Here is a 26,017-nt window from a genome sequence, read left to right on the forward strand (position 1 = left end):
ACGCCAGGTCCGAGCTGCATCTGTGACCTACGTCAAAGCTCACAGCAACGCCAGATCCTTAGCCTAGGCCAGGGACCAAACCTGCATCCTCATGAATACTAGTCAGATTTGTTACCACTGGGCCACAATGGGAATTTCCTAGTACCAACCTGTTTTAACCTGTAGCATCAGAATAGAAAAAGAGAAAAAAAAAAAGTACAGTCACTTTTTCAAAATTGAACCTTACTTTACAAGCATGTGGTATTTTCCTACTTGTTTCTTTTTACAAAGCTCAGTAATACTAAAAAAATTTTTAGACATGGAGTTCCCATTGTGGCTCAGTGGTTAACTAATCCAACTAGTATCCATGAGGATATGGGATTGACTCCTGGCCTCGCTCAGTGGGTTAAGGATCCAGTGTTGCCGTGAGCTGTGGTGTAGGTCACAGACACGGCTCGGATCTGGCTGCATTGCTGTGGCTGTGGCATAGGCTGACGGCTACAGCTCCAATTAGACCCCTAGCTTGGGAACCTCCATATGCCAAGGGAGCAGCCCTAGAAAAGGCAAAAAGCCAAAAAAAAAAAAAAAAAAAAAAATTTCTACAGACTTCGAATGTTTCTTATGTCTAGGTATTTTACTTTTTCAGTCCCTATTATGAATGGGTTGTTCTCTTCCAATTAATTTTCTAAATATCACAGAAATATCAAATAATTTTGTGTTCTCCTTTATAGTATATATCTTTCTTCTATCTTACTGAATTGGCATATGCTTCCGGAACAAAATTCAGTTATGGTACTAGTAAACATCCTTCTGTTTTTCTCGACATTTGTGGAACACTGCTAGGGGTTAAGTGTGAAGCATGACATTGGCTTTTGATTTGAGGAACAGGAAGTTCTTGTCATCTGAGCGTTCATAATCCAAGTCCTAGCGGTTTTAAGTTTACACAGGGAAACAAGTCATCATGACACAAAAATATTTACCGATTGGCCCACATAAAATTTGTTTCCACTTAAGTAACCTTCCCTGTTTACCAGGTGGCCCGTCCATCTTTAGGACTGTGCTACAAACATGCAGTCAAGCATGCTTCCCAGTGCTGCCATATAACTTCATCTGACAAATTACACCATAATCCCCCAAAACTCCATGCTGCATTCATTCAAAGAATTAGCACACCTGCAGGTATAATTTGAAACCCTGCCCCCTGCTATTTACTAGGAAACTGGGTTTCCCATTAAAAACGGCTTCCAGTTTCTAGTCCTAGTGATCAACTGATAGTAAGGGCCTCTTTGAGTTTTCAAACATGGCAAAGGAATACTCCTTTATTCCTGTTTTACTACCACCTCCATCCCTTCCCACTACCACTACATCAGGAATTTATCTTGAATCTTGGTCAGATGCTTTTAGGAAGCTACTCAGAAGATCATACAGACACTGGACACAGAGACAGTGTAAACTTGACAGAGCTAAATGCCAGGGTTCAAATCCTGGCTCCATCACACTGTGTGACCTCCAGCAAGTTACTAGAGGTTTCCATGGCTTAGTTTCCTCATTTATAAATTAAGGATATTATCTACCCCAGAGGCCAGCCAATTAATTAATACAGGTAAAGCACCCAGGAAAGCAGTCTACAGCATAGTAGGTGGTTCAACAAAGATGAACTATTATTACCGTGCATTTTTTGATGTATTTATTTGGTGTGTACATAAGCATATTTCTTGGTAATTACTCACCCTTGCAACAGAGGGATGAATCCTACTTGGCCAGAGAGAAATATTCCTTTAATGTACCATTAAAAGAAATTTGCTAATAGCTTATTTTAAAATTTCACACCACTTTTCATAACATACCAAGCTTCCAATTTCGGTACTATCTTCACATCAAGTTCAGGTGTCAATGTTCCATTGGCTTTGTAAAAGAAATCTGTCATTTTTTCGTTCTTTATGCTGATGAACAATTTAAATCTTAACATAATTATCTTTTTCTTGAAAGTTAAAAGAATTCACCTGAAACGCCATCTGGACCTGGTGTTTTGGGGGATGGTGGCATTTTGATAACTTTCTCAATTTCTTCCATTGTTAATGGTCTGTTAGGTTCTCTCTTCAGGAGTCAACTTTGATAACTGTATTTCCTTTAAAAAAAAAAAAAAAGTCTGGTTAATACAAATATCGTCTTATAATGCACTTGCTGTTTAAAAAAAAAACTTCTAATCTTATGTGTTATGTTCACTTTTTTCTTGAGCAGCATAGCAGGTTTACCTAAATTACTTTCCTCTCATCCCAGCCAAGACTCAGCTCTTGAATTTACCAATTTTACCACTTTTCGGTTTTTAAATTTTTCCTCTTTATCATCTCATTTCTCCTTTGAGTTTATACTAATCTCTTAAAAAGGAAATATGTTATTTTCATTTATTGTTTCATGATGAGATTTTAAGGCTATGTATTCTCTTTTAAGCAAAACCTTTATTATTACTTTTTAAGACATTCTATGGAGAATTTGGGTCTTAGTGGCAGCCACTTTACCATCTGTACCACCTCCTACTTCTTTACCACTGTGGCTTTGATTTGGCATGACACGCACCCATTCCAGAGTCCTAGCCAGTTCAGGCTTGTGCATCAGAGCATAACCTTAATTTACACTCAGGAGAAGAGCATCTTTCTCGCAGCCACAGGAAAGATGCTATAGGAATGGATCCTGACTACCCTCCAGTCTATAAAGGTTCAATGACAAATAACCCTGAAGCTGACCTTCATCACTGAAGGGACAAAGCAGCAGCAGACAGCTAAGCTATTGCTAAGTTTTTAACCACAGCAAGACACTGGTCACAGATGCATATGAGCCTGAAGCATCCAGGCTCTGTAACAGTCTTACCACAGAAAGAAAAAACAGCCACTTCTAAAAGAACCCATCTTTCTGCTGTATCATGATGAAATACATGGTGACAGGAAAAGAAACTGAGACTTTGAAAAAAGAAGTAAACATGTAAAGTGTTTCTGTTTTGGAGTCTCCTAGTGGCTCAGCGAGTTTAGGATCCAGGTTTGTCCCTGCTGTGGTGTGGGTTCAATCCCTGGCCCAGGAAATTCCACATGCTGTGGGTGTGGCAAAAAAAAAAAAAAAAAATTCTGTTTTGTTTTGAACTTTTAGTCCATCCAGGATAAAGAGGATTTTCTAGCACCAATATGAGAAGTTGTAGCTCTGATATCTAGTTGTGGCCTGACTTGCCAATCATGTTATTTTGACTTGCTTTTCTAGAAAAGCCTTTTTGCTAAAATCTGTACAGACTTTCCTCTTCATATCTGAAGTATTTTATGTAGTATTAGCATTGTGCCATGGAGCATTTTAGAAGACTCAATTTTTAAACCTGATTACCTATTACTGACTAATTGTGCTAACTCCTGCTTCAGCAGCTGTTTCCCTTAATTCAGGACACAACTCTTTTTTTTCTTTCCTTAGGACACAACTCCTTTTGATGGCTGTCCTTCACACACAATTTTTGTGGGTGTGCATAAATCTGACTTAAGGAGAATTTAAAAAAAGAAAGAAAGAAACCCATAGCTTTTAAATTTGTTTAAAACAGACCCGTTACATTTTGTGCTCTTAAGCAATTAAAGGAGCCAATGGCATTTTCAGTCAAAGAAAAATTGTCCTGGAGTTCCCCTTGTGGCACAGCAGAAACAAATCTAACTAGGAACCATGAGGATGTGGGTTAGATCCCTGGCCGCGCTTAGTGGGTTAAGGATCTGGCGTTGCTGTGCACTGTGGGTGTAGTTCGCAGATGTGGCTCGCTTGCTTCCTGCATTGCTGTGGCTGTGGTGTAGGCCGGCAGCTATAGCTCTGATTTGACCCCTAGCGTGGGAACCTCCATATGCCTCAGGTGTGGCCCTAAAAATAAAAAATAAAAAAAAAAGCAGTTTAATGGATTTCTTGCTGTAGTGCAGCAGGTTAAGGGTCTGGCATCACCACAGCTGTGGTGTAGGTTGCAGCTGCAGCTTGGACTAGATCCTTCGTCCAGGAACTTCCATATGCCAAGGGTGTGGCCAAAAATAAAAATTTACAAAACAACAGCACAGAAATACTTTGTATCTACATAATGTTTTGCTCTTCTTCAGAGTTTCAGGACTAAACCATGTTAAAATCAACAAAAATATTCAGATCTATGTGACTATTCCTAACTCACTGAGACATTTACAAACATAAAAAAATTTCATTTTTACACACCAAACACATAACATTTAAAAGCTGCTTAACAATATGTTCCTTGTTAACACAAACCAAGTTATTTGCACACTTGAACAATAAAATTTTGTCCATGTTCACTTTTAATTTTTATTGGAATGGTACCTGCATTACTTTCCAAAATTTTGCAAATTAAAGTGACTTCTACTAGTTTTGTCATGATCCTTTGTGATAATGGGGACTGTTACTCAACAAATAGAAAGTTGTGACTAACAGAAGTTAGCAAATTTTTTTTTTTTTTTTTTTTTTTTTTTGGCCATACCTGCAGCATATGGAAGTTCCGGGACCAGGGACTGAACCTTCGCCACGGCAGCAACCCAACTGTCTGTGGGGACAATGCCAGGTCCTTAACCCACTGCACCACAGAGGAACTCCCAGCCAGTCATTTACTGACCACTGCAATTAACTACTTTAAGGAATTTAAAGAACATTATTGTACATTTAGGGTCTCAGATTTTTAAAACTAGGCCTTGACATAGGGAAAAGGAATGCAATGAAACCCTTCTGGACTTTACAGATTTAAAGCTTTCCCTCTCATTTCTTCCTAGATAAGGAGATAGTGTAAACAGGTTCTTAATTTAGCCAGGAGAAGGAAGGATAGTGTACAGAGTATTCTGTAGCGATGAAATTAAAAATTTTGTATATTTATACTTGAACATGACTAAATTTCTTTGCTAAACTGATCTACATATTTAAATTCTTTAACATGGATAATTCACTCCAATTTATTGCAACATATATATACCATAATTTTACATTGCCTGCTACCTAAAACACTCGACCTATGTCAGCATAAGGAGGCAAAGTTAATCAAGATGACTTTCAAGCAACTCCAAGTGTCAAACTTTTATGGTAAAAGAAAACAGTGTAATCTAAATGCTCACCATAATTTATAGCCCACATGGATAAGACACAGTTGTGAACCCAGCACAAAGGTCTTTGTACAAAAACTACGGAGAAGGCAACTGTAATTCTCCAAGGATGTTAACTCCTACAAGTCAGCAGGTCTGAGTCAGCATTCACATAAGATAAACCTGGGATCCAGTGGTCACTATCTTGCCACTATAAATTTAAAGCAATGTCTATGATTTAAAAATCCACTTCTCTGGGCTTAATCTACCAAAGGAAAGACCAGGTAAGTCCACTGCTTTTTAAAGAGACTGCTTGTGATCTTTGCCTGAGATGCACTCAAGGTGACTCCAGATCCAAAACGCCTAACCTGTGCTCTGAAATCACCCGCGGACCTAACCAGTCCTAGAACCTTTTGCTTTCACGGAACCCTTTCAAAAACAAGTACAGAGGAAGCTCAGATTGGCAAGGTCACTACCGTTACTCTAAGGGCTTCTGTTTCACAGCTTGCACGTAGTGAAACAGAAGGTGGGGATTAAGACCAGCTGTATACAGTTATAGGGCCAAAAAAAGGGTAAATATAGCCTTTAAGACGCCCCACTTAGATAAGCTTAATACCCAATAATTGGTACAAATTTACAATTAACAACATAATCCCATCACCACCACCAGACCAAAAAAAAAGCCTCGTACTACAAGTTTCCTACAACGCGAAGCAACATGGTGTCGCAGAATAAGCATTGTCTGGTTGTGCGGCTGAACTTACCATTCTCCAGGCGTCCATTTCCCCAGTGTGTGATAAGAGGGAGGGGAGGGTGGTGGGTTCGCCAAAGCCCCTTCCGTCTCTGACACCGGACAGAATAAGGGGTCCGGGGCCCATTCGCAGTGCCGGCGCCGCTCCCCTCCCGCGCAGGCAAAGCAAGAACCCTTCCCGCCCCGCTCTAGGTGCGCGGCAGAAGGCACCTCCCCGCCCCAGGCGCGCCCAAAAGAGCGCGCTGCCTCCTCCACCGGAAAAGCTCTTTCCGGCAGCCGGACAGCGCCCCTGGCTCAGCGAAACCCGGCGGCCGCCTGCCCCTGCGGCTGCAGGCCCCACCCGGGAGGGCACGAGCGGCAGTGGCGGGGCGCGCCGTGGGGCGGAGGGGACGCAGTGCGCGCGCGCGCGCTGAGGGGTAGGTGGGCCAGAGGACGCGGCAGACGGCCTCCTCGGACCCTCCTTCGTGCTTCCAGGCACTCCTTGCTGAGGCCGGGGGAGCCCCGCGTTTCCCTCTCACCCGCCTCCCACACTCACCCATCGCCGCGGGCCCGGCTCCGCGCCCGGTAGCCGCCCGCCCGCAGGTAGGCCAGCCCGCGAGCCCAGCCGGCGCCGGCGCAGGCGCAGACATTGACCGACCCCAGAGCTCGGGGCGGGGCGTGACGCGCTGGACGCTGCCGAGCCCGGTCACGTGAGGGAGACTACGCCGCGCTGCCTCCCTCTAAACCTGCGGAGGGTGAGGGGACGCCTGCCCACCCCTGGCAGCTGTGCGGCGAGCGAAGGCACTTGGGGGGTCACCCATCACATCTGTCGTAGGGCTTTGAGATTCCGCTGGATGGAATGCCATACCGTGGGTGCCCTACGGTGGCCTTGCCGTACCAGAAACAGCCAACGCGTTCTCTAGTGCTTGGTAGCCGGGAGGACCCCTGGGTACTGACAGTTGTGGGTTGCAAGCGCGCCTTTGCTGAGGCCTTGAAAGTCTCCGCCTCCCTCCCCTTGTAGCCTTGGTTAGCTTTCATTGAACCCTCGGAGTGGCATATTGTCAGCTGCTATTACTGCAGGTCACAGAACACCTGTGTGTGCTTTAGACTATACAAGTCATTTAAAAACCCTGTTTCCTTTCAACCTCAAACAACTTGCACGCATTGAATGCCACTGCACTGAGAATTAAGAGGCATAAGTCAAATCATAGTCCTGACCCTTCCTGGGAGTGACTTTGGACATGTCTCTGAGCCCCAGATCCTGAAAAGTAACACCTGCCTTACATGCAGCCCTTGGCCCCTGTAACAAGCACTGGGAGCAATGATCTGACTCTACCTTATATACTGGAAGGCACGCAGATGTGAGGCGTTGAAGGAGAGTGAGGCTCTACAGGAGGCTCATCAGATCTGTGAGGTGTATGCTCTTTAAGTGGGGTTTGTCAAATAGGCAACTCACCTGGCATGAAACACTGGTCAGGGTATGGGTATAGGTTGATGGCTCTCCCTGGTCACTTCCCCTGAGAGCATTTTGTAGATATTGACTCCAAAATTGTGTCCAGTTTGCCTGAGCTGGCCTGATAAACAGCTTCTTGGGGTGTGGGAAACCATGCTACCTAATTTCACCACACACTCTCCAGAGGTACCTACTGTGTGCCATCGTCCTCACCTGAACTCTCTTGGGGGGAACTTAGAATCCAAGTAAGGATATAAAAACAAAAACTCTGGAAGTTTATATGCATGAGGGGCTTCTTCCCTTAAGGGACAACCAGGACGGGCTTCACAGGGTGGAGGCGTTTGAACTGGGCCTTGGAGGATGAATGAATGGAATTTGGATGAGTGGAGAAACTCATAGTGGCAAGAGATAAGGTTGTCAAGGACAGGTGGTGAGGTCTGATAGGGCAGATCTTGACTTTCAAGTGCAGGCACCAGGCATCTGATTAGGGTTCGGGGATAGATTTCAGGCTCCACAGGATAATGACCAGGCCACACAGTAGTTTGGAGTGATTAAAAATTGGGCAGCAGTTGGGGAAGGGCATTTACGTTGGAATTATGTTTGCCCTGTCTTGTGTGAATCCCTAATCAGCTGTATTATTCAAAAAATAAATAAACCAGGCAGGCAGCCAGTGTGTTCATAAGCATAAATAATTCATTTCAAATTAGAATGGAGAGGTTCTTCTCCTAGGGTAAAACCCGAAGAGGAGGCAGAGATTGAAATTAAACACACAATTGGGGCACAAAAGACTCAAAAGAGTCAGGAAATCCCAAGCTGATAGGAACACTCATGTCTGGAGCCCAGCCAGTCTGTTTCTTTTATGCTGTAGGTCACAGCGCAGGCCCCTGCCCCTCCAGCACTGGGTTCCTTGTCAGAACCCTCCTACATGCTTATTTGGCTCTTCTTGGGCATATGAATGTTGGAGGTCAAAACCTCTGTTTTCTGGAGTTCCCGTCATGGCTCAGTCGTTAAGGAATCCAACTAGGAACCATGAGGTTGTGGGTTTGATCCCTGGCCTCGCTCAGTGGGTTAAGGATGTGGCATTGCCGTGAGCTGTGCTGTAGGTCGCAGATGTGGCTCGGATCCCGCGTTGCTGTAGCTCTGGTGTAAGCCGGCAGCTACAGTTCTGATTAGACCCCTAGCCTAGGAACCTCCATATGCCGAGGGAGCAGCCCTAGAAAAGGAAAAAAAACAAAAAACAAAACCCTCTGTTTTCTGATTCAGGAATCATCATAAAATTAACCTTTCATTTCTCTGTCCTCACCCACTCATTCTTACATTCATTCTTCAGTCTCTTAAACTGTTCTGCACACCTCCAGCCTCCATATCAGCTGTCAGAGAATATCCTCTAACCCAGCTTTGATCATCTCACTCCTCAGTTTAAAAATTTCCAATGGTTCCCTCTCCCCCACTCTCCCAGCAAATCCAAACTCCTTGCCTTGGCTCACGGGCTCTCGGCATCCTACCCCCTCTGCCTGTCTCTCCACCACATCCCCAGCTACATTCTCTGCTTCAGCCATGCTCAGTTTCTCCGTGTTTTGCAAATCCTCCTGTCACTTAAGCCTTTTTCCCCTTTCTCACCATCCATTCTCAGCTGTCAAACATGTTAGCCCTTTAAGGCCCTTCTCCTTCTCCCCCCAACAGCATTCACTGTTCAACCCCAGGCAAAGATGGTTTTTCTTGGCCTTTGCCTTCCCACAGCACAAAGTTTGGAGCTGTTCTAACATCTTCCCTATGTCATAACCATTCATGAAGGTGTCTCCCTTTCGCACAAGGGCAGAGCTGTCTGACTTGTTTCTGGCCCTCCAACTCAGGGCTTGGCAGAAAGGGTGTTTGCCCAAATAAAATGCTGGTGGAGGGCCTTCCCACTGTGGCTCATCAGAAACAAACCCAAGTACTATCCATGAGGATACAGGTTCGATCCCTGGCCTTGCTCAGTGGGTTAAGGATCCAGCGTTGCCGTGAGCTGCGCGGTGTAGGTCACAGACGCGGCTCGGATCCCATGTTGCTGTGGCTGTGGCTGTGGTGTAGGCCGGCAGTTGTAGCTCTGATTCAACCCCTAGCCTGGGAACCTTCATATGCTGCACCTATGGCCCTAAAAAAATAAATAAATAAATAATGCTGGTGGAGAGGGTCTGAGATCTTGGAAAAAGGGCCATGGGAATATTGCTGATGGATCTTTGCTTGAGCACCTTCTATTCCCACTCCCCTGTCACCAAAATGCTTTCGAGAAACTTGTCTAGTGCACTCAGGCTCCATGGACCGTTATGTCCACAAAAAGAATTTTGCTCACGCTGTCGTCATTGGATTCTTGGCTACCGTGAGTGGCTCTGCCCAGATAAGGTCACCTGCCGGTTTTCTTTTGCTAGTCGGAGGTCACTGACCTTCCTTTCCCTTTAGGTCACATTTCCCAGGCCCCTGCAATCCTCTCAGCCTATCTCGTCACTCCCCTTCACACCCCTTCACACCCCTAGGCTCCAGCCACAGGCCAGCTGCTACCGGTTCCCTCCCCTGAACTTTCGCTTCCCGGTGTACCTTTTGTCCTCTGCACCTCAGAGGCCCTGCCTGCTTCGTGGCAAAGTCCTGTTCCCCCTTAATGGCTCAGCTTACGCAGGGGCTTCTTGTTGCTTTCCCTGACCCTGACCTCACTGCCTACAGAGCTCCTCCACGAGGCTGTCCTTTGGGGCTTGTATGCCCTTGACAGATTGAAAAGCCGACCTACTGTGAAATCAGAATTTCCCAGGGAGAGGCCAGTTGGCCTATGTCTAAAACAAGCCTCCGGTGATTCTTCTCAGACAATTTTGGGCAAACAACAGCTCTAAAGTGATATTCTGGGAGTTCCCCTTACGGCTCAGTCGTTAATGAATCCAACTAGGAACCATGAGGTTGCGGCGGGTTTGATCCCCAGCCTCGCTCAGTGGGTTAAGGATCCGGCATTGCTGTGAGCTGTGGTGTAGGTCGTAGATGTGGCTCAGCTCCCGCATTGCTCTGGCTCTGGCGTAGGCCGGCGGCTACAGCTCCAATTCGACCCACAACCTGGGAACTTCCATATGCTGCGAGTGCAGCCCTAGAAAAGACAAAAAGACAAAAAAAAAATAAAAATAAATAAATAAATAAATAAGTAAATTTTGATATTCTGACCCTTACAGTAACCTAACTTCTGAAACCTAGGGCTCTGCAGGGCTCAGGAATGTGTGAGTGAGTGGGCCTGCAGCCCAGAGAGTAAACTGGGCTCTAGTCCTAGGGAGAAATGGTCAGCGCTTGGTCAGCGCAAGTGCTATGAGTGTCCAGAGAAGGCCAGAGATGCACTTGCTCTGATCAGGAAGTGACCTGGAAGATGTGACCCCCAAAGCACAACCAGAACTTATACAGGGTGGGCCCAGAAAGAGCGTGGGATGGGGAGGAGGATGAGGAAGGAGACCCCCAGCGTCACGTTCTCCTGGACCTCATTGCCGTCCCTCAACTTTGCCTCCGTCCCAGGAGCACCTGGGCAGGGCCTATGCCCCTTGGTAGCTCTCAGGGCTCAGAATGATTGCTGACCTCTGGGTGGGATTGTGGAACACCTCGCTTCGTATCTAAGTGACACAGACTTGTGAAATACAAACACATTTTTATCTAGCAAGGGCTGAGTCAATAAAATAACATCAAACATTTGCACAATGGTCTCTGGGGTTTCCAAGCAGTTACGTGAGAATTATTCCCTGTGGTTTTCACATCATTTGTGTGCTCAGGGAAGTCCTGTGACCTGCTCGGGTTCGGTAGGTAGCGAGAAGTGAGGCTGGGACCTCATCACCTCCACCATTTTTGAGAACAGAAGCACAGCTGAATGAGGGTCCTTGCTGAGCCCATCTTCTGCTGCCCTGAGCGAGGCTACCCCAATGACAGGCAGACCCAGAGGCTCATCCTCCTTCACACATGGGTGTGGAGGGGGCAGTGGAGCTCAAGGTCACCAGAAGCTCTAAACGTCACCCTTCTCTCTTGCTCCCAGGATGAAGGGACTCTGTAGTTCCCTCAAGATCCTGCTAACCTCTAGGCTGTGCCTCTCCTCTGGGGCGTGAGGTACAGAGCAGGAGTGCCGGGCCCCCAGCGCTACAGCTAACACCTGCTTTTCCAGGGCGCCCCCTCCTAAGCCTCTGTTTCTCATCTGCAGTGCAGGGTCTCATCAGGGGGGACCAGAAGGGCACACACAGCCCTCTGTAAATGGAAATTTTATTACCATTGTGTCATTTAACAAATACTCACTGAGCACCTACTATGTGCCAGGAGCTCTCCGAGATTCCTGCTTGTGTGGAATCCACTTTCTAGTGGGTGGAGACAGACAAATAATGAACATGAGACATGTTTAATATTTAAGCAGTAAAGACACTGCAAAGATTTGGTGTTTAAACAAATACAACAAATAGGTTTAATATTGAAATAAACAGGAGTTCCCATCGTGGCGCAGTGGTTAACGAATCCGACTAGGAACCATGAGGTTGCGGGTTCGGTCCCTGCCCTTGCTCAGTGGGTTAATGATCCGGCGTTGCCGTGAGCTGTGGTGTAGGTTGCAGACGCGGCTCGGATCCCGAGTTGCTGTGGCTCTGGCGTAAGCCAGCAGCTACAGCTCCGATTCGACCCCTAGCCTGGGAACCTCCATATGCCGCGGGAGCGGCCCAAGAAATAGCGACAACAACAACAAAAGACAAAAAAAAAAAAAAAAAAAGAAATAAACAGATGTAATTATTTAAGTAGTGGAAACAACATCTGCTTATCATTTACATAATAATTACACTACGTTCGCATTAGTTGAAATAAAGCTGGGACGCAGAAGATGCCGAGGTGGGGAAATGAAGAGAGCAGCTCTGGACTTCAATCTGGAGAGGAAAAGGATCTTGAGTGACTAAGGATCTTTACTTCATGATGTTCAGTAGGTTTGGGGCATTTTTGATTTGTAAGGTGGATTCCACTTTCACCTCCTACAGGAAGCCTCCGTGGAACCCCACACCCTCTTTCCTTTGAAATTTCGTGTGGCTGTGATGGCCCCTGCCTGTCCTATGAAAACTCACCTTGTTCTCATCCCAGCAGATGTTGTCTGAAGGTTGATGACAGCTAAGGCGTGCTTGGAGCATTCAGCCAACACTGTGTGTAATCTTGGCAGTAACCCCAGAGGTCACCTCCCGTGCCATTTTATGGTGGAGGAAATGGAAGCTTTTTGCACCTGACCCGGAGCACACAGCTGGAAAGGATGGAGTTAAGATATGACAGCAGTGTCTCTTCTCAGCTGCCTCCCACACTGCCCAGCTGCGGCCCCAGATAACACCCTCACAGGGGCAGAGGGTAAGGGGTTTGCTCAAAGTGACGCAGGATCTGGTAGATAAAGTGACGGTTTCAGTCTGCCTCGGACCATCCCAGTTTTGGTGCCAAGAGTCCTGCGTACTGGAAAGCTCCTCCATTCTGGTCAGACTGGGATGATTTGTCACCTACAAGCAGAGCCCACAGCCTCCTATCCTGCCCCCATGGCCCCCCATGCCCGAACTCAGGCTGTCTTTGATGAAAGAAGACTGCTTGGCTCAAACCTCATATTTTAGGTCAAATGTAAGATGCTGACAGATCTCTCAGGCAACCAAATGGCTCTTCTTGGGGGTACCCTAGACATGGCCATGGAGGATGAGAAACCTTAAAGATGTACTTAGTCTCTGATCCAGTAATGCCACCTTTATGAGTTCCTCCTTAAGAAAAAACAAACAAACAAACAAACAAAAAACCAAAAAAACCAGAAATATGGATAGTGATTTCTGAACAAAGCTATTTCTTATAAAACTGGTTATACAAAAACTTGAAGTTAACTAAAGTTAACTTATATGATACAGCTAAGAAAAAAGATCATATCATAGGAGATTTAATAGCAGGCAGGAAAAGCACATGACACTATTTTAAGTAGAAAATGGAGGGTACAAAACTATATAAGCACAGCATTTTGTTTAAAACAATGTATGTAACCTAAGCGTCCTTTGATGGATGAATGTGTAAAGAAAATGTGAGATGTCTTTATACGTATATACACTTCTTACAGAATATTATATATCCCAGAAGAAGGAAATCCCACTGTTTTTGACAACATGGATGGACCTTGAGGTAATATTGCTAAGTGAACTATCAGAGAAACAAATATTATATGATTTCACTTATACATGGAATCTTTATAAAAAAAAAACAAAAAACAAACTCATAGAAACAGAGAAGGATTTCTCTTGTAGCACTGTGTGTTAAGGATCTGGCATTCTTCTGCAGCAGCTCAGGTCATGGCTATGACTCAGGTTTAGATCTCTGGCCCAGAAACCTCCACAGGCTGTCAGTGTGGCCAAAAGAAGAAAAGAAACAGAGTTGAATGGTAGTTGCCAGGGGCTGGGAGGAAGGAGAGATGTTGGTCAAAAGGTACACACCTCCAATTATAAGGTGAATGAGTTCTGGTGATACATAATATTCAGCATGGCAACCATAGCTAATGGTAATGTTTTATATACTTGAAAATTGCTAAGACATTAGATCTTAAATATTCTTTTTTTTTTTTTTTTGGTCTTTTTTGCCATTTTCTTGGGCCACTCCCACAGCATATGGAGGTTCCCAGGCTAGGGGTCAGATAGGAGCTGTAGCCACTGGCCTACACCACAGCCACAGCAACTCAGGATCCGAGCTGAATCTGCAACGCACACCACAGCTCACGGCAACGCTGGATCCTTAACCCACTGGGCAAGGCCAGGGATCAAACCCACATCCTCATGGTTCCTCGTCGGATTCGTTAACCACTGAGCCACGACGGGAGCTCCCAGATCTTAAATATTCTTACCACACACCAAAAAATGGTAATTATGTGAGGTGAAAGATGTGTTAATCAACTTTCTTATGATAAACATTTCATATTATTATTATTATGTATATCAAATAATTACCTTGTATACCTTAAACTGACATATTATTATATGTCAATTATATGTCAATAAAGCTGGGAAAAATTGTATATATGCATAGAAAAAAAAGACTGAGAAGATACTTGAAAATGTTAACAGTACTTTTCTTTGGGTTTAGAGTAATTTTAATGTTCGTCTTTACATTTTCCTGAAATACGAATTTCGTTCAGTAAGCAAACATTAATTTCTCATCAGAAAGTCAGTAGTTTTAAAAAATATTGCATAAGATTGTTCTGTACTTGGAGTTCCCGTCGTGGTGCAGTGGTTAACGAATCCAACTAGGAACCATGAGGTTGCGGGTTCGATCCCTGCCCTTGCTCAGTGGGTTAACGATCTGGCGTTGCCGTGAGCTGAGGTGTAGGTCACAGACGCAGCTCGGATCCTGCATTGCTGTGGCTCAGGCATAGGCTGGTGGCTACAGCTCGGATTAGACTCCTAGCCTGGGAACCTCCATATGCCGCGGGAGCGGCCCAAGAAATAGCAAAAAGACAAAAAAAAAAAAAAAAAAAAGATTGTTCTGTACTGACTTTCCTTCTGTCAGCATACATTAATGAGATTTTAAAGTGAAAATCAGTTGGGAGACTGGGAGTTAGAGGGAACTCCTGTCTCTTGCTTACACTGACTCCTCTCCCTGCATGTGATATCTGGCCTAGATGTCACTTCCTCTGTCCCTTCTGCTGTCTGTACCTCTCCTACCACCCCCATCATCCACCACGCTGCATGACCTGCCATTTATCTGTTTATACCCCTGCCTCTTACTTCCCTGGGCTTCAGTTTGGTTCTATAACAGGCCAGGTGACAGAGCTGCCTTCCCCGCTGCCTGGGACCGGCTGCAATGCTAAAGGAAACCACATGAGGGCGCAAGAACATCACTGGTGATATACTGCCGCCCATTCAGATCAGGGTCCCTTCAAAACTGTCCCCCACAGCCAGAGAGGATGCCACACTGCAGGACTGGGACGCTCCCACTCCGGAGTGAGCAGGAGAGAAGAAATTGACTCATAGATTCTGTCCCCTACTCCAGGCTTCCCAGAGCTACTGCACTGGTCAAGGTAACACTCTGAGCTGGCCACCCTCAAGCACCCATGGCAGGTGGAGACAGACTTGCTGTGTGGCTTTGGGCCACCCACTTCCTCTCTGGACCTCACCTTCTGGCCCCTGCTGCTGGGACTCTGTGCAGATATGTGGTGCGGTGGGGGGAGGGGACAGGAGTTGACCACTTCCTGTCAATTCTTTGAGGAAGATGTTTCCTGTGCTCAGCGTCCTATTCCAGGTCACCAGCTTATCCCAGGCCCTGTTCATGCTCAATGTTTGTTAAATTGGACCAAAACAGAAATGTCAAGCTCCTCAAACATAAAACAGGTGTTTATAGGGGACCATCAGAGACATTTTCTCCTCTCGCTTCAGGAAATATTCCTAGTCAACAGAGCACTGGCCTTGGCCTCGGCCTCGGCCCCTGGTCCTGGCCGAGCCCAGGGACATGCCAGGGCTTTGCCTTCCCTTGAACACAGGCCTCCCCCCGACCCCCCAGACAAGCTCTGTGTGACTATGAGGTGGGGAGGGGGCATACTCTGAGAGGCTCAGGAGTTGGAGGAGTGCTTTCTGGGTCACTGGAATATGGCATTGAAGCCTGGGGGCAGTGGGGGAGGCAGGGGCCTGCTGGGGCAGAGAGGGCCACATCCTTGGGAGAAGCAGTGAGTTCCACCAGGGCGAGGTGGGGGCAGGATGGTGCCGGGGGATCCTGTGGCTTCTCAGGTGCTGACCTGTGTGTGAGGGAGGGGCTGGGGCTGCAGAGCCTACGGGGCCCTCCCTGCCTCAGGTGTGTAAGGACATCATGATGATGGTGGGGTGAGGACCAGCAATGGGACACTGTGCGGCCTGCCTGCTTCTCTCCAGAAAACAGGCCAGCATCTCCAGCATCTCCTCAGGGAGAACAAGAACTGCTTCCTGCCGTGAGGGGATGAACCCACCTCCCCTGGCCCTGCTCCACTCTTCTGCTGCCCAGAGGCCTTGCCATCATCTACTATGGCCTAGTCCACTCCCCCGATGATCCACCTGCTATCTCTGCCTGGAACACCAGGCTTCTCGGCTCCCTGCTCATCCTCCAAGACCCAACTTTTCCTGCCTGCTGCAAGCAGATTCAACTCCGCTGAATCTGGGCACCCACAGCCCCTCTCTATTACATCACCTGTCGTTGCCTGTTTGCTTTTCTCCCACACTGGAAACTTCCCGAGGGCCGGGGTTGGGTCCCATTCTCTTCTGTATCCACCAGGCCTGAGGACCAGTAGGCACTCAACAAATGTTTGCTGAACAAATTAATTTGTTTTCATTTAATGAGCTCATTAGGGCTCTGGCTTCCTCCTAATTAGGAAGCAGGAAGGTTCCTTTTTTTCCTGTAACGATCCGCCTTTGGGAGATGATGGCAGAACTTCAGCTTCTGCAAGAAGGCCATCAAACTAGATCCTGGGGCTCACGTTTGCATTTTAAAGAAATAAACATGCATGCTCAGTGAGGTACATTTAAACAAGACACTTGTATATTAAAAGCTTCACATTATACATTATCATACAGTTTATCAGGCAGAATTTGATCTTTACAGGTCACTTTTTAGCAGTAGGTGGCAGTCACAAGGCTCCTGGCAGTGACACAACAGCTCTGAGGAGAGGGGCAGAGTGGGTCTCTGTGGGGTTCTGGAAGGTGCTCCCACATGAACAGCTCTGGACTGTGCTGGTCCCTCTGGACAACTTGCAGGTAACCAATTCCAGAAAGAGACAGATGTTGGCAGTTTCCTGGATGACCATCTGATCCAGTAAGGACCCTTCATGAGCATCGATGGGCCCACTCCAAGTGCCAGCCTGTCCTGTCTGCCCAATTGTTTCTGCACACACTGTCCCTGGGGTCTGTGAGAGCATGCGGTAAGCCTGCCTGTCTATCCTTGGTCAAGTGATGTCAACTGCTTCCCTGAGAGTGTCCTGGAGAGCTGGCCAGAGCTCGGTGTTCCAAATCTTAGAAAGGCAATCAAGTTCTGGGGTCTCGTGACTGCAGAAGAAGCAGAGTGTCTGCCAAGGGCTTCACCTGCTGATGCGAGGCCCCTGCTGGGAGTTACATCAAGATTCCCCTCTGCTCACCCACTGGCCGCTGAGGGCACCAGCCCAGAGCCGCCCTGAAGGGGAGGCACAGCTCCGCTGGGATTGGCCCAGCCTTCCTGAAGAGGAGCCTTTTCACCACTTTCTTGAGCAGGGCTGCGCTGGGAGCCTCCCTCCTGACAGGCAGATGGGCCCTCTCTCCCCACAAAGCCTCCTTTCTTTCTGGGCTACCATCTTGTTTTTTTTGGGGGGGGGGTTGGCTGCCTGACAGGCCTTGACTCCTCAGTACTCAAGGACATTACTGCTGAAGTGGCCAGGGCATTATGGTCCATAATGAAGCTGGCAATGGAGGGGAAGGAAAGAAAAAAAGAAAGAAAAAAAAAAAAAAGGAAAGAAAGAAAAGACCCTACAGTCCTCTGACTGAACAATGCAGCTTGTTAGGGGCTGGAGGTTGTGTTCTGAGACAAAACGCTGAGGCGAGAAATCATGAGGCAGGGAGTTTTTTTTTTCCCAAAGAAACCCAGCTCATTCCTCCCCTCCCCCTTAATTGGCAGCAGATTAAAAAAAAAAAAAAAAAAAAAAGCCAAAACAAAACCCAAACTAACGCCAGTAACCTGAATGTGAGTGTTTCTGAAAGGGAAAAGCTGTTTCAATTGTTAGATGTCCAAGAAAACATGAATACATGCCGACAGAGGAAACAGTCACAATTAGAGGAAGAAGAGGGAGAGGTTCATAAAATTAAGGAAAAAAATTCCTTTCAGCAGCTCCCATCCTGTAAGCTGGCTCCTCTGCCAGCCTCAGTCACACAGGGGAGCTGAAGGTTGGGCCACCCCAGGAAACTTCAGGAAGATGGAGGCAGTAGAAGGAGGGAGGGCCCAGGAATCCCTCAAAAGAGCAAAGGTAAGGCCAGAGGGCAAAGCAGCCTCACATTCAGATCACAGACAGAGCCTTTTCTGTGGAGAAATCCGCTCTGAACATTCTACTGAGAAGGGGCCTGGACCTCCCCACTTGCTGGTGGAGGAGAAGCCAATTCGAAGTCCACCCCAACCCCAGCTCCACGGGTTGCCTCCCACACCCCCAGCCTCTAACCGGATCCTTGGGATGCAGTCTCCTTTGGTACCTCTGTTTGGACAAGTGCCAAGTCCTCGCTCATTTTCTCATTCACTAGTAGGAAAAAAAAAAAAAAAAGAAAGAAAGAAAGAAAGAAAAAGAGGAAAGCATGAATCACTCCAGGTACTCTTGCTTCAGAGGATGTTTTGGAAAATGCAAAACAGGCGAAGGGTCACGACTGAGGCTTTGGAGACCAGACCCAGGTCTGGACCCAGGCCACAGACAGGGAAAGAGGCAACCACCAGGCAGATGCGCCTGTGGGATGCAAGGGTGGAAGGGGCTGGGGCCACCTGGACTGAGACAGGGACTCGGGAGGCTGACCCAAGAGGCAGACTGGGCAGGAAGCAGTTGCCAAGGAAACAGCTTTGGTCACAACCCCTGAAAATCCACAGCAGCCACCTAAAGGGGTAGGGCTTGTAGTCCTGCCCTGCCCTGGCTTGACAGGCGGCCGGGGCAAGTCCTCTCCCCTAAGCTGGGCCTCCTCTCTAATCGGAACACGGATCTCTGAAGGCCTGGCTGTGCCGGTGATGTTGAAACACAGCCCCCCTCCTGCTGGGGACCACAATCAGCAAACTTCCACTCAGCTCAGCTCGCTGGCAGGCAGGATGACGGATGCTTGGTGAAGACGCCAAAAACTCTTGTGTTTAGATTCCTTGCACCTCCTTCAGTAGGTGGAAACCACGTCTTTCATGCTGCCAGGTGGGAATCTTCTGTTTCTTCCATGGCATTTAAACCGTGGTGTGGTGGTAGTGGGTGGGCAGGAAAGGAAGGGGAGCTGACTAACAGCCACCTTATGGAGGGTCTGCTCTGACTGCAGGAAGGACCCTGGTCCGGTCAAGGGCAGGGGCAAGACAGGGGTGTAGCGTGGGAGTGTGTGAGGGCTAAGCGTGGACTCCACGTCCCCCGAGAAGTCAGGATCTGCCTTCCCCCAGGAGCAGGGTGACAGCAAGGCCTTGTGGAGCCAAAGCACTGGCCACAGAGCCTGTAGATCTGGGCTGAAGGGCCTCCCCTCCTCCCTGTTAAATGCCTCACTGGGGAACACGGACTAGGACAAGATAACGGGAGTCCTTTAGGGACCGCTGGGTGCTGTGCACCTGAGGGGTTAACACAGACTTGTCATCGCTGTGGCTGCTCGCCCCTTGCTTCAGGTTGGCTCTCAGGGGACAAAGAAAACCCCTTGGCTCCAATGGCTGCCTCAGCCCTATGCCAGGGGCTCTGCCTGCCTCCCCCGGAGCCTGTCACACCACGTGTGCCCAGAGGAGACACATCTTGCTCTGGGAGCAAAACCAGCAGGTAAGCACTGCCCCCCTCAGGGCCCCTCTGGGGTGTACTTAAAACAAAAAAGGGGATAAGAATATATATTAAACGACTATTTTATTTACACATCCTATTCATAAATAATTGAATCCTTTTTTTGACGGCACAATGATTCCTTGGCAATCTCCTAATGATTACACTGAGTGACTAAAAGCGTGTTCGTGTGTGGCCGTGTTCTCCCACGTATGTGCTCACACTCACACTCACACTGACACACACACCAGAGGGGAGGTGGGACGCCTGGGGCCTTCTGGGCTCCCAAAGCACCAGCATTTGGCTCTGGCACCAGTGGGGGCTCCGGTGGGAAAACTGCTCCCTGCACACAGGTGTGAATTCCTGACTGCGGGAGAACAAAGAGCTGCAACCCGGGAGCTCCCGCCCCGCCCCTCGGAGCTGCTCTCCTTTGTTCATCCTGGAAGGCATCTCTTTGGATTTGCAAATATTTTAATTCACAGAAACTCGAGGAGGGGTGGGGGGTGGGGGCTGGGGTGGCGCACGCCGCCGGCCGGCATCCTTCAGTCTTTATCCAGGCCTTCTCCAGCCCCCAGAGTGGAGACAGCATTCTAGAGACATGCAGTGGTGTGCTAGTACCATACACACGACACAAACTGGACACGGCTGGCCACCAGCTCCTCCACGTCGGGGCTCTGTGACAGGGCAGGGCGGGGCTCACAGGGTCCGCACAGCCACAGGGTAGAGGAGAGACAAGTGCTCGGCCCCTTTGATGGGCAGCTTTCTGGTGGTGTAGTAGTGGATGACTTCGGGGACACTGTCGAACGGGGGGCTGTTCTGACCCAGGACGTATTTCTCTTTGGTTTTGGCCAGTTTCATGTGCATGAAGCCCTGGTTGCTCCTGTGAACAAAGTGCAGAGATGATTAGGGACTGCAGAATGACGAAGGCCGAGGCCACCAGGAGGGACAGGGTGGGAGGGCTGAGGATCAGGAAGGCAATTCGCAGAGAGCCGGTCAGTTTTGCTCTGAACCAAGCCGTGTCATCTATTTATGAGTATAAATCATGGTGCAAAGATTCCTCACTGCCTGGGACAGAAGAGATCCCAACCAAGAGGCAGCCTTGAGCTACACTGCTCCAGGCCAGAACAGGTGAAATACGGCTACACCTAAGAGCTCCACCAATCCCAGCAGAGGACAGGGAACCAGCAGCAAATGTGGCTGCAGGAGCGTCTTCTGGACTTGGGAGATTTTGGGGACTTCCTCAAGAAAACAACCCCCAAACTTGGCCCCTCTTCCTGTTACTGATGCAGACAAGAATTTAAGCCTGGCCCGGCAGGCACAATTTAAATCCCCAATGCCCCGACAAGTGGGCAGGGCCGGGATCATCACCCTCAGTTTACCTATGAGGAAACAGCGTGACAGGATGATGGGTGAACAGTTTTCCAAAAACCGATGCTCCCTTCAATTGTATGGAACCACAACGATCATCAGGGAAGGGGCTGCCCAGCCAGGGACTACATTTCCCAGCCTCCCTTGTAGCCACGGTAGCCATGTCCATAGTTTTAGCCAATGGAATGTGGGGAAGACGTGGGCTCCCCCACTTTGCCCCATCACAGGCATTCTCTTCTCTGTGCTTCCTCTCTCTGCTCAGTATACCCTGCCTCCTCCAAGGCCCAGCCCAAGTGTTTCCTCTGTCAGGAAGTCTTCCAGGCTCCCACAGGCAGAGCTCCTTCCTTCCTCTGATTGCACCAAGGCTATGCCTCCATCAGCAGCACTTGCCTTTCTGAATTGTGGTTACTTATCCATATTCCAAATTTTTTTTTCTTTTTTGCCATTTCTTGGGCCACTCCCGCGGCATATGGAGGTTCCCAGGCTAGGGGCTTACGCCAGAGCCACAGCAACGTGGGATCTGAGCCGCATCTGCAACCTACACCACAGCTCACAGTAATGCCAGATCCTTAACCCACTGAGCAAGACCAGGGATCGAACCTGCAACCTCATGGTTCCTAGTCGGATTCATTAACCACTGAGCCACGACGGGAACTCCCATATTCCCAATTTCTCTGAGAGCTCCAGAGCGGGGCCCAGGCTCTGTGCCCACCATGCTTACGATCTGCTGACATGGTCAGTGGGTGGGTTCCTCAGAGATCCAGGCAGAGCCCTGTGCCTGTGACCCTCACAGCCTGCCAGCTGCACCAGCATGTGGATGGGGCACTGCCTTTTCCTGGCTTAGGAGACCTCCTCAGCCTCCCGCCCAAGGCTCTGGTCACATTGTCACTAAGCCCTCTGTCAGCCTGCCTTTGCTCAGGCCGCCCCTTCTCTGCTCGCTCAGCTCTGAGCCTGGCCTTTTATAATCTTGCCACCACACCTGCGGATGCTTGGTTTCCAAAGCACAGACCAATTTACTGAGTGTGTGTTCCTTGGTGAGAAAGCTGGGGCTCTGGCCTTCTTCGCCTTTTCCAGCACCCATTGTCAGGCACTGATAACTTGTGAGCAGCCCTAGGGATCCAGCTTCCAGATCAGACCCACCCCAAGCAAGGCCAAAAGCTCTATGTGGATACAGGTTTGCAGTTTGCAGCCCTTTTGAGCTTTGGTTCTTCTTGCTTCAGTTGCTCTCACATCCCTTCCAGCCAGGACTGGGTTCTCCAGGCCTACGGGCGTCTGCTCTATTAATGTGTCAGTTTGGACTCCAGGACCATTTTCAAATGGGCAGAGCAAATGCTTAATGAGGTGCAGGCACTGAGCAATACATTTGCTCACAATAATGTATTTAGAGATGTCACCCTCAGCTTAAAGGAAATCGTTTGGAGAGCAATTATGTTTCAAGAGAGAATAATTCCTATAAAGAACTGAAATTTAAATCAAGATTTTTTAAGGCTGACAATGTTCTAATTACAGAGCCTGTGGCAAGTTCTGCTCCTCAGTGAAGGGTCATTTCATTGGAGAATTGCCTCGACGCATCTGAGAAGCAGGAGGCGCACTTGCTCAAGCCATCAGAGAGGAACTGGTGCGCACATTAAGTGAAAAATGTGCCACTCCATCCGAGCAGACTCTGCTACCCACCTTGCTGGAGAGATCGCAAATCTGTGCTGGCCTGGAGAGGGCTGTAATTGCTTGAATACAGTGCTAAAATTGTGTGGCCAAGAAAACTAAGAACTGTTAAAAAGGCTTGCACTCTTAGAGGCCACGTGCTCAGCTTTGCCCAGAGAAGGGGTGTGTATGCAGGAGAGCAGAGCTGGAGCTGCAGGTGAGTGATGTGGGCAGGTGTGTGGCCTTGGACATAAAATGCCCTCGGCATGGGGTGATGTTTTGGGCTCTATGTACCACGGTCTACAGCTGCGGGTGCAAAGCGTAGGATACGTTAGATCACAACAAGCTGCTGTGAACCCTAAAGCTCTGATGGCACTGTGGCTATGAAGTTGCAGGGGAGCTGAGGAGGAGGTAAAGGAAGATAACACATATGGGTTAATGGGATATTTTCCCACCAGTGATTCTTAAAATGTTCAGGCCAAGGATGGTGGCAGCAGAGGACAAAGCCAGAGACGGAAATGGAAGATCCTCCAGATATTAGAAACTCCACACTGATGTCTCTGCCTCAACAGAGGCTGGCAGCTGCAGGCGCCTCCCTGAAGTCCCTCTCAGGCCTACTCTTTGTTCCTGTGATGCTCGTATTTCAGTAGACACTAGTTTATTTATTTATTTATTTTGTCTTTTTGCCATTTTCTTGGGCCGCTTCCGCGGCATATGGAGGTTCCCAGGCTAGGGGTCAAATCAGAACTGTAGCCACCAGCCTACGCCAGAGCCACAGCAACGCGGGATCCGAGCCACGTCTGCAACCTACACCACAGCTCACAGCAACGCCGGATCCTTAACCCACTGAGCAAGGGCAGGGACCGAACCCACAACCTCATGGTTCCTAGTTGGATTTGTTAACCACTGAGCCACGACAAGAACTCCCAGTAGACACTAGTTTATAACCCTAAGCTGGGCTGTGCCGAGGGGGCAGGCAGTTGCGAAGTTCAGAGACTGAGGCAGAGAACTCAGGCCCATGACTCCCCAGGCAGTTGGCCTGATTGCTCCCTGGCAGAGGGGGAAAGACCATGGACAGGCCCTCACATTGGAGTGCCTGCAGGAATGGCCCTTCCCCTGGGTTCTGGCACTGCACCCTGTGGTTCTCTGGCTCTCAGGCTGTCCTTGAGCTGTACTGGGCTCTGTCCTTCCCCAATGGCTCCATGGCGAAGCTAACTGGATGGCCTCTGAGGGCACTTCTGGGCCAAAGGTCCTGGATTCTGTGTGTATAAGCATGATCTGCTGCCCCTTGGTGAGGGTTTCCTGCAGGAAGGGAAGCCTCACACCCCTCCACTGCTACCTGTGGCCTCTAGTCCTGCTCTCACTGGCCATCAGCTCGGGAGGCCTTCAGGGCTGATGTTTCCTGGGCATGTCCTATTAGCCAGGCTGTGGGCCGGGCACAGAGACTCCAGTGGGAGGTGGCTGACCCAGGGTCACTCAGTGATCGGCAGCGGTGCTGCTGCTTTCCTCCCTGGTGGCCCTTTCCCAGAGCCCATGCTCCTGATCTCAGCACGGTCCAGCTCGAGGAGAGAGCCCTCCTCAGCCCTCAGTGTTTCACATGAGGCCACGTGGGGTGGAGGGCTAGAGGCATCAGCCCCTGAGCGAGTGACTCCTTGACTCTGAGCCTCAGTTCCCACGGCGCCCACCCTGCAGGGCTGATTGCAGGTCAAAGCAGCAGAGGGGCTGGCAGTGAAAGGCCGTCCCAGGGATCAGGGATAGTGTGTCTGGACTGGCGGAGCCCCTGGCTATGGAGGGACCATCATACAGAGTCGGCAGGTCCTGAGAGGTGAGCAGGCTTTCTTTTTGAGACAATCTGTCAAACCTTGAGTCATGCAAAGGTCAGGTACAGCCTTGTCCACACACACTGACGAGGCGTGCTGTAGCAATCCATCCTCATCGGTCACAGGTCCCCACGAGTGAGATGCTACCTAACAACAGGTGAAGATTTAGAATCAACTGCCAGGGATGGCTTTAAAGACTCCCGACTCTGCAGAAGACGACGTCCAGCACAGGAAGAGAAAAGATGAACATTTCTCGGGAGAAGAGAGAGCACATCACATAACCAGCACACACACGGACGCAGTGGGGCTCTGGACAGTGCTTTGGGGGCATGAAGCAACCCCGTCTCACCCTCCTGGGGTACCTCAGAGGAAACCAAGGTCAGAGAGCACAGTACTCTGGCCCAAGGCCCACAGCAAGGTGGGCTGTGGCTACAGCAAGAACCCAGGCCCTGTGTCCAGGGTTCGGTGGGCCAAGTCCCAGATCCTCCCCATCCCCGCTTCTGGGAAGGCACGGCTTCCCGGGGAGCTCAGGAGGGCTGCCACTGCCCGCCGAGCTCCTGTGTCAGCCCTGTCTCCTTTGATAGGACATCTTGCGAGAGCAAAGTCACAATTAGGGGTGTCTCCACTGGATGACCTGTCTAATGAGTCTTGTAAGGCTGGCAGAGGCTGGGGATGTGGGGGCTGTCAGGGCGCTCAGATCGCTCATTACCATCACAAAAAGCACCTCCTCATCACCAGGATTATCAAACGTGCCTGGCGCGCCGGGCCTAATAACAGGCCCCACCTCGTCTCATAATCATGGGCTTTAATAAAACATCACTCAGCCCGCAGCTGCCGGCCCGAGCAGGGTGCGAGGCCTCACCTCTCGCTTTTAGACCTAATTGCTTGATGCATATTTCATGAAGAATCTTGGGTAATAGTTATGTTAAATCGCTTCTTTTCACGATGAAATGACTTAAAAATACTTGCATATAATATTTATGCAGGAAAAGGCAAGGAAATTGCCCTTTGGGACTAGCATGGAGGACCTGGTTCCAAGTATCCACACACAGAGGTGATCTCTGATTTCCCTCTATTGAAAGGTGGCTGGGGAGCTGCTCTCTTGACTGAGATGCCCTGGAACATGGTCCCTTAGCTCAAAACCACCCAGGGCTCCCCAGCGCCCCTGCAGAAGGAATGCTCAACCCCCCTGTGCACCAGGTGCTGAGCTGAGCCAATGGCACATCTCAGCCGGACGTCGTCCAGCACAGGAAAAGATAAACACTTCCAGGGAGAAGAGAGAGCACATCACATAACCAGCACACACAGGGACGCAGTGGGGCTCTGGACAGTGCTTTTGGGGCGAGACGCAACCCAGGGACAAACCCGTCTCACCCTGCTGGGGTACTTCAGAGGAAACCGAGGTCAGAGAGCGCAGTACTCTGGCCCAAGGTGCACAGCAAGGTGAGCTGTGGCTTCAGCAAGAAGCTG

General features: G+C 49.0%; 2 protein-coding genes across 7 annotated transcripts in view; both read right to left on the reverse strand.

Annotated features, from left to right (window-relative positions):
* The window catches only part of SLC25A51 (solute carrier family 25 member 51), a 29,159-nt gene extending 22,711 nt beyond the window's left edge, over positions 1 to 6,448 (reverse strand). The window contains exons 1-3 of one of the 3 annotated variants that reach the window (XM_021100847.2): positions 6,350 to 6,448; positions 1,983 to 2,107; positions 1,827 to 1,884 (exon numbers count right to left, since the gene is read on the reverse strand). The gene's annotated coding sequence lies outside the window, so the exon portion shown is untranslated. 3 annotated transcript variants of the gene reach the window in all.
* A 10,298-nt stretch (positions 6,449 to 16,746) lies between these two features.
* SHB (SH2 domain containing adaptor protein B) overlaps positions 16,747 to 26,017 on the reverse strand; it is a 148,473-nt gene continuing 139,202 nt past the window's right edge. For 2 of the 4 annotated variants that reach the window (XM_021066254.2, XM_084990237.1), the window contains exon 6: positions 16,747 to 20,598. In XM_021066254.2, the coding sequence (XP_020921913.1) occupies positions 20,415 to 20,598 (184 nt within the window). In that variant the 3' untranslated portion in view covers positions 16,747 to 20,414. Of the gene's footprint in view, positions 20,599 to 21,511; positions 23,457 to 26,017 lie in introns of those variants that run through there. The other 2 variants (XR_014824256.1, XR_014824259.1) reach the window with 2 other exon arrangements.

Source organism: Sus scrofa, chromosome 1 (assembly GCF_054392235.1).
Source record: "Sus scrofa isolate SSC_HxYL_T2T_F1_AM1 chromosome 1, Sscrofa_HxYL_maternal_Yorkshire_Landrace_v2.0, whole genome shotgun sequence".
Classification (NCBI taxonomy): Eukaryota; Metazoa; Chordata; class Mammalia; order Artiodactyla; family Suidae; genus Sus; species Sus scrofa.